Genomic DNA, 9,026 nt, shown 5'->3' on the forward strand with positions numbered 1-9,026 from the left:
GTGGCTAGCCTAGATGGCTTCTGAAGTCTCTTCAAGATCTATGATTTGTACCTTAAAAGCCCTGATATTTTTGATTTGCAAGTTATAAATCTTACACACCTATTTGGGAGAGTAGGGAATAGATTTTGCTCATAGATCTTTGGTATTAACAGTCAATATGGCAGCAGACTGTTGGGCTGGGAATCAGGAAGACCTGAGTTCAAATCCAGCCTCAGATATTTACTATCTGTGTGACCCTGGGCAATCACTTAACTTTTGTCTGCCTCAGTTTCCTCAACTATAAAATGGGTTGCAATAGTAGCACCTTCCTTCCAGGGCTGTCTGTGAGGATCAAATGAGATAATTTGTGTGAAGTACTTAGCATAGTGCCTGACACATAGTAGGCACTTATTAAATACTTGCTCCTTCCCTTTCCCATTTCATTCTCCTCCCCAATAAAGGGAGAATCTAAGCATTAGGTTACCTGGGACAGGTGTCCAGGAGTAGTACTTGGGGTTTTACGTTGTATTCATGATGCCAGTTCCCTTGATTACTCCTCATATACAGAATGTATAGGTTAATTTTTTGGAGGGAAGGGTCACTTTGAAATACTCTGACACAATTAGCCATCTCATTGTCCATTTCCATCATTCCATACTGTTCTACAGCCCTGCCTGGGATAGGGAGCAGCTAAGTGGTGCAGTGACTAGAGCACTGGGCTTGGAATTAGAAAGACTCATCTTCATGAGTTCAAATCCAGCTTCAGACACTTATAAGATGTGTGACCCTGGGCAAATCACTTAACCCTGTTTACCTCAGTTTCCTCATCTGTAAAATGATCTAGCGAAGAAGAGGATGAACCATCCCAGTGTCTTTGCTAAGAAAACACCAAACAAGGTCACAAAAAGTCAGACATGACTGAAACAACCAAATAACAACTATAAATCTATAAGTCAAGATTGCAGAATGAAAAGTTACAGGTGAACCTACCTCCCTAAGAACTTCCCGAGCAAGCATTAAAAAGCTGGATGAAGGAACAATCCATGAAGTGAAACCAAAGTAAGCTCCACTATCTAGTCCATGACTATACAGGAAGAAAATTGCCTGAAGGTGACAGAAACTCTGGTCAGGGGAAGCAGGAAAACTTCAAGCCAACCTGATCTCTGGTTAAAAAAAAAAAAAAACAACAGACATGTATCCAGGAAGATCCCAGGCCTGGACTGTCAGAGCCATAGTAGAGGACCAAGCCAACTGCATAAGAAGACTGAATAAGAAGGCAGAGGCAACTGGAAAGGATGTATGCTTTGAGGTCTCCAGCCAGCTGTGATGCTGATATCCTTCCCAGACATAGCAGAAGACAATAGGCAATTCCTGGTAGGTGACTACCCAAGGAGACTGGGACAGGAGGTGCCCAAGCCTCCAGAATTGGCAATGCCACTAGAAAGCAGATTAATGATACTAGTGACCACACCAGGAATTCCAAGAGATGAAGATTAAATAGAGACACCCAGGGACCCTCTAGAGGCCTCAAACCGGGGTGACTTCTAATATCTCCTCAGGGTCTCTCAGGACCAATGCAGAGTAAAAGCTAACTCACAAATACTATCTGAAAGGAGACAGAGATAAGATAGAGATGGCCTCTGCTTAGGTAACCAGAACAGGGAGGAGAACCAGGAACCAGGCAAGACACTGGCAACGGGATCCAGAATGCAAAGGGCACAGGATCTGAACCGATTCACCTCATCCTAAAGAGCAAAAGGTGGCAGAAGTGGTTCCTGGCACAAAGTCCCAGGAGGAAACAAGGGGAAAAACTTCTTACACAATACAGGAATATTCTGAGTTAAGAAAAACCCAAGACGTAAACTCAGAACATTGGAGCAACTCCACTAGAACAAAGAGTTAGAAAAAAAGAAGGTTTTGGTTGCAAGTACTCCAAGAATAATAGAAAACAAGAAGCAAGAGATTAAAAGTAAAATTGGAGCTCCTGAAGAACAAATTGGAAGGAGAAAAATGAGCTTATAAGAGAAAACAAAAACTATGACGCACACAGTAGACTCCTAGAGAAAATAGATTTGAGCAAATAGAACTCAGTGATTCAATAAAACAAACAATAATATTAAAATGAAGCTAAATGAAGGAAAACTTGAGACATGTTACCTACTATCAAAAACAATTGAAGCAGGTTAATTAACGAATCATCAGACTCCCTAAAAACCATAATCAAACAAAAATTCAAGACATTTCAAGAAATCATAAAATAAAACTAATCAGATATATTATAACTAGTGGTCAGAGTAAAGAAAGAAAAAAATGACCGGTCACATCTTGAAACAAGCATCAAACTGAGAGCTTCTGGGTCAAAGAAAAAAAATGTTGCAAGCAAACAGAAAGAAATAGCTCAAATACCAAGATATCATTCTCAGGATTATGCAAGACTAGTTTGCAACTACAAGAAAGGAAAGAATATCATGGAATGCAATACGGACAGCACTCACTTTACATAAATCTACATTATGCAAATTTACTACCCATGGGCAGGTGGCAGTACCTGTGCCAGCCCAGGCTCTGGATCCAGCTCTGGATTCCAGCAGGCTTTGGAAGGTACCAGGAGCCTTCCACTCTGGGCACTGATGCTGCTCCATTTGTGAGGGCCCAGGAACTGAAGCCACTCTGGCTGCAGGGACCTAAGAGCCACAGAATGGGACAGAACCACTCAGAGGGGGAGATCTGCAGAATTATTAACTGGTTGTCTACCAAAAGACAAAAGAAAAAGACTTACACTCAAGAAAAAACCCACTATTTTGTAAAAATGAATAAAATCTTACATGAGGGAAAGTGAATCTTTCATAGGACAAAAGACCTTTAAGAATTTTTGATAAAAAGGCTGGAGCTGGAAAGAATCTTTGAAACATAGGAAATGAAAGAAACCTCTAAATGAATGAATGAAAAAGCATTTATTAAGCACTAATTATTATTTTTTTATAAATGGAAAAAGCTAAATAAGGATCAAATAAATTCTAAGGGAATGAAGAGAGAGGTGACTATATTTGTGGTTCCATTCATTAATAGTTCAGAATAGTTTCTTCAGAGATTTATTTCTGAGAGTTTATTATCCTCCAGTGGAGGGAAAAAGCTTAATCAGGGATAGTACCCTAGGTGACTGGACTGAAAAGAAGGTTTAAAAAGGAGACAGGACAATGCAGAAGACCCCAAGGAGATTGGTCACTGGGCTTGGACATCAAGGGATCAGGACATGGTGGTGAACAACAAAGGGACAAACAGTGGACAAGGGGACATGGACAACAAAGGGACAATACACTGATAGGGATGTCGAGTAGACTAGACATTGTAGGGCTGACAAAAAAAGGCTTGTACACAGGGGAGGGAGATAGAAAACTAGGGCACCTACATCAAGGAGGCTGGGCATTTGTGCCTGGATACAGAAGGGCAGATACCAAGGTGATTAGAGACTGGAAATAGACACAATGGAGGTGTAGAAGGGTAGATGCTGGATACCACAAACTGAGCATAAAGCTGTCAATATGCGACACAGAGAAACTTGGGATGGGAAAGCAGCTAAGTGGATAGAATTGGACCTAGAGTCACGAAGACCAGAGTTCAAATCTGACCTCAGACACTCAGCTGTGTGACTCTTGGCAAGCAAGTCACTTAACCTCTGTCTGCCTGAGTTTCCTCATCTGTAAAATATAGATCATAATAATAACACCTACCTTCCAGGGATGTGAGGATAAAATGAAATAATGTTTTCAAAGTGCCTTGCAAACCTTAAGTCATCGTGTAAATGCTAGTTGTTATTAATGTTGTTCTAATTATTAAGATGAATCGGACCATTATTGTGCCAATGTTTTAAACAAAAGGTAATGGTACAAATACTGGGGGACTAGACACTGGAGAAAGGATAATACAAGCTAGACTCCGAGGGTTCATTATACAAGTAAAGGACACCAAGGGAGCAAGATATAGAGAAGTAATGCTGAGGATAACAGTCACCAAGGAGGCTGGACATTAGGATTGGCCATTGGAGAGGGGAGGATAGATATTGGGAAACCTGATTGGAAATATCTGAATATGAGAAATGGAGACTCCAAGCTATTAGTAACAAAGAGGAATAGGACACCAGGGATTTTATGGAGTTATCAAATGAAAGGAAATGAAGTCAAGTGGAACGGCAATGGGGTATTAACTAGGAGTCTGTTCTGGGACCATATTCCTTTCTAGATTTTATGTCAAACTTCTCCAAAATTTGTCATAGAACACTCTTGGATAAGTCTTCCTGGTGTCTAGTATATCACTGAAAACCAGGAACAGGGTGACTCGGAGAAAAGACTTAGACTGACAGAGAAATATGGACCCAAGGTCACTAAGAGACCAAGTATATGATGCCCAACCAGGGTTTGACAGGAACCAGAACCAGGGTCAAAGGGTCATTGGTAATTTAGGTTCATTCTGGGTACAAAGAGAGTCAGGCAGGCTCATGATTCATCAGAACTGCTGTTTATTGAATGTCTACATGGCAGCAGCTACATTTGTGTGCACCCAGGAGGCTCTTGATTCCTGGAGGATCTCACATCATACATGGAGAAGGGAACAAAAGGGAGAAACCAGCTTAGTATTTGGGATCCAGGCCTTTTGGTCTGAAGTGATTGGGATCTTTGCCACTTCGGCCCCATCTGTTGGCTTCCTGGTCTGCCATGGAATCTTCCACATTCCGGCCAAAGCTGCCCCCCTGTAAGAACTCCCGGGTATTGCTGAAAGATAAGGAGTTTAAAGAAATCAATGGTTCACTTCCACACCAATCTATCTGGGCTCCATTTCCTTCACCTCTGATGAGAAAGAGGGCATATAGAAGGATGTAGAAGCCTGTGGGATGGTGGGGGATAGGGATGGGGGTACTGCTGCTGTTGCTGCTGCTGATCAATCATGCATCCAAGCAATGGGGGCTCAGAGCTCAACTCTGTGCTGTGCATAGCTCAGCTCCTGCCAGAATCAGCCCAATGGGAATAAGTGACTTAGAAAATCTCCCTCACGTGGCTAATGAGGGAATTGGTTTTGCTTACTTATACATATTTATTGTAGGTTTTGTTGTCTTGTCTTCTGAGTGATTGGAGGAAGACAAGGTGAGTGGGAGAGAATTCAGAAATGAAAATAAAATTAAATTGGTGTTTTTTAAAGAAATCACCCTTCAATTAATCTGTGCTAATAGGATGATAATGAAATGATAATGCTGCCTAAGTGAACTGATTTACCCAATCCCACACCAAACTACAAAAAAGGGGGCTATTTTGCAGAATTAGAAAAAGTAATAACAAAATTCATCGGAGGAACCAAAGATCAAGAATCTCAAGGGAACTAATGAAAAACAGTGGGAAGGAAGGAGGCCTGCAAATATTAACTCTGAAACTATGATACAAGAGAATAATCATTAAAACTCTTTCATACTGCTTTTCTAAAAGAAGTTGATTAGTGGAACAGATTAAGTACACAAAATATAAACAAGTATAGTAGTTTAGTGTTTGAGAAACCCAAAGACCCTGGTAAGTAGGGTTGGTTCTCACTATTTAACAAAAACCATTGGAAAAACTGGAAAGCAGTTAGGCGGAAATTAAATCTAGATGAACTTTTACACCACAAAGCACAATAAGTTCCAAATGGATATAAAACCCAGATATAAAAGTTCAGATCATCTACAAATTAGAGGAAGGAGGAAGGGGATACCCTTCATAACTATGAAAAGGGAAAGAGTTCTTGTACAAATCAGTAGAGAAAATCATGGGAGGTGAAAATAGGCTGTTTCAATTATAGAGAATCGAGCAGCTTTTGCACAAACAAAAGAGATGAAGTTAAATTAAAAGAGAAACAGTTAACTGGGGAAAAAAAGTCTTCACGGCAAGTTCCTTGATAAAAGTCTGATGTCCAAGATAACTGCAGAATTAATTCAAATACATAAGAACAAAAGCCCTTGTTCACTAGATAGTCAGAGTCCATGAAAGGGAAATTCTCAAAAGAAGAAAGGCAAGATAACAATAGGCATGGTAAAAAATATTCTAAATCACTAATAGTAAGAGAAATATACTTTAAAACCATTTTAAGGTTCCTCCTCATCTACATCAGATTGGAAAACAACCAAAAAGGAAAATGATGATCCTGGGCTGGGCCGTGTGAGGAAAGGCAGACTAGTTCACTGCAGATGGAGCTGTGAATTGGTACAGCCATTCTGGAAAGCAACTTTAACCTATACCCAGCGAATAGAAGTATAAAGAGGTGAATAAACCAGGAAAATCATTTATTCAATGGATCCTACATTGTAAAGAGAAACAACTTCAAAAAACTAGGAACTCATCTCAACTCAACAAACACACAAAACTCCAGAAGATGGATGATGAAATGTGCTTCTCTCATCTTGATGGGAAGCTAATGGGCTAGAGGGGCAGAAGGAGGTATACACTCTTGACAAGTCAGATGTCTGCACTAATTTGGCTTGACATTATTCATTTGTTATGAAGAAAAGTTTTCATAAAAATATTGTCAGGGAAGATACTTTGAAAGAAGAGGACCTGAAATGAATGAGAAAAGAAAAGAAAAGAAAAAATAGTAATGAAACATTTCAGAAAGCACAGGAGAGAGCAGAAGGAAGTTTGTGGGTAGGCACCAACGACCAGGACAGTTTTGGGACTAACACACTGAATAGATAATGTACTTTTAAAAATTGGCGATAATAGAGATTCACAGTGACATATAAAGTCTTCTATTTTGTTATTCTTTATATATGGAAATGTTCCTGTTTGATAGTGTCAGGCCAGTTCAAAATAACTACAAATAAAAAAAGGCTTAAAAAGAAAAAAGCCAAATCTTCTCCCAAGCCTGCCTCTCATTTGAAACAAGGTCAATACTGACAGCACATCAGGCCCTGCTGCTTTCTCTGTTGGCCAGACCAGATTGATGGCTACTGCTCAGGACCCTGCTCTGGACACCGTGGGAAACAGAGCAGGAAGAGCCCCTGCAGCATCTGCAGTGAGTTCATCCACAGGCTTTCCTAGGCCTCTGAGAGTCCCCAGACAGGCCAAATCTGCTCCACTTTCAGGACCGTTCCAGAATTCATACCTGATCACTTCAGCTGCCCAGGCCCCACCAGGTCCTCTCTTGGCAGCATCATAGTTCCCACGAGCATGGAAGTATTTGTCTGAATTTTTATAATTGGCTTCACGCATGTCCCGGTAGGCCCTCCACATGTCTCCAGCACCTAGAAAGGGAACAGCAAATGGAAGAGGCATCCTGAGTCACAAGTAGGACTCTAGCAACATGGATTTGACTCTAGTGGACAATGAAACATCTTCCCTTGGTCCAAGAGTTTTTGAAATGGATGACATGGGAAAGCATCTCCTCACCCATTGGTCCCCAATGGAAATGACAGACCAAGATGAATCTTATAAAATAAGTGTCCCTTCACTGTGCTAATAACACCTAAAATATAAAACAATGGAAAGCATCATTTTCCCCTGAAAAAATAATATTTTACCTCCTCTTTAATTATTGCTCCATTTCTTTCAGGTAAGATCCAGAACAGCAACTTCTACCCCGAGTTGATCAAAAGATTCTTTCCTGTGTCATACCATGGGACTCACCAATGCAGCTAAACAATCTCTCCACTGTGGGACAAGGTCCACACCCACCAACCCTGCCTTTGCCATTGCTCAGGTACCAGATTCTATTTCTGGCTGCATCTGCTACCACCTCCCGTTCTACCTTTCAGATATCTTCCTTCTGTGAATAAAACAACCTTCCTCCTCTCATCATTCACTGCTTCATACAAAGCAACTCTATCAAAGCAGATGTGCTCTTGAAGAGGTCTTACCTTGACGAGCCTGATCAAGGAAGTCCAGAGACTCTCGAAACCAAACCTGGCTGTTGACACACACAATGAAGGAGAAGAGAAAGATGCTTGTGACAAGCTTCATCGCTGCTGTCTGCCTGGAAGTAGGAAGGACATGGATGCTCAGAGACCTGCCAATGCTCATGAATTCCTTTTGTTTTGTTTTGTTTTTTATGTTCCTGTCTCCACATTTACCTTTGCTTTCATGAAGTCCTTCTTTTTTTGAAGGACACATTTGAAATCTCCAAAGCCTCTTTGGACTGAGAACAACCCCTCCATTCTAACCAGGTTCCATCAGCTCTATGGAAAATCCTGAAGGGGTTAATGCAGAGACGGCACTGCTCAGCTTTTGGGGGCTTTGCTCCCAATTTCGTCATTCTCCTGCAAAGGTCAGGTAGTTAGCAGCTCTAAGCTCTTGGGAGATGTTCTATTAATCAATTCAATTCAAAAGCATTTGACAGTACGCTTGTTAGGTTCCAGGTACCTCACTATTCCTTAGAGATTAAAAACATACAAAAAGGAAGCAGTCCCTCTTGTCAGGGAACTCACATTCTACAGGTACGTTAACAGGTTTTGTTTAGTCCTAAAGCCGCACAAAGGAAACAGAAGACAAAGAGCCTGCCCACAAGAATGTTGTCACCTAGGGGTGATGAGGCTCTCTGGAGGAGGAAGAAGGGCAAAGCCACAAAGAAACATAAGCTCACCTGAGGTTCCTTCTCCTTTTTCAGGTCAATGGTGAGGTTCAGCTCTGAGGCCCGCTGGGTGTTGGAGGGGAGGCTGATATTTATACAAACCTTTCACCGATGGAACAAATAGGGATTGCGTCAATTAGCCAATTGTGTTCAGGGTGAGTTGCAGAATTCCCCCTTGATAATTTTTCCTGGCAAATGATAGAAATAAGTGCCAAGAAACAAAAATCAATCATTTTCCCCGATTGCAAAATGTTCAATTTGGGTATCTTGGCAGGTTTTCCTATTTGCACAGTTTCTTCTACATTCAGTGCCATGAAAAGAAAAACACAGCAACTGGTCAACTTAACACATGAAACCAGACAATCACATACACTGAATGTCATGGATGCACTGCAGTCTCTATGACCCATTATTTCTAACCTTTGGAGGCTGGGTGAATAATTTCGTTTTTTAAAAAACTGTCA

The 9,026-nt window shown here is 41.0% G+C and overlaps 1 protein-coding gene across 2 annotated transcripts; it reads right to left on the minus strand.

Moving 5' to 3' along the window:
• Positions 1 to 4,474: 4,474 nt before the first annotated feature.
• Positions 4,475 to 8,639, minus strand: LOC118853374 (serum amyloid A protein). Of its 2 annotated transcripts, none has more exons than XM_036763396.1 (4): positions 8,575 to 8,639; positions 7,853 to 7,968; positions 7,102 to 7,240; positions 4,475 to 4,748 (listed from the first exon to the last, which is right to left on the minus strand). In XM_036763396.1, exons 2-4 carry the CDS (start codon positions 7,953 to 7,955, stop codon positions 4,607 to 4,609), a joined length of 384 nt encoding a protein of 127 aa, XP_036619291.1. In that variant the 5' UTR covers positions 7,956 to 7,968; positions 8,575 to 8,639; the 3' UTR covers positions 4,475 to 4,606. The 2 variants fall into 2 exon arrangements, with proteins under 2 accessions (XP_036619291.1, XP_036619292.1); XM_036763397.1 differs by having other exon boundaries at positions 7,853 to 7,964; positions 8,575 to 8,594.
• Between the last annotated feature and the right edge of the window lie 387 nt (positions 8,640 to 9,026).

Source organism: Trichosurus vulpecula, chromosome 6 (assembly GCF_011100635.1).
Source record: "Trichosurus vulpecula isolate mTriVul1 chromosome 6, mTriVul1.pri, whole genome shotgun sequence".
In the NCBI taxonomy this organism is placed as follows: Eukaryota; Metazoa; Chordata; class Mammalia; order Diprotodontia; family Phalangeridae; genus Trichosurus; species Trichosurus vulpecula.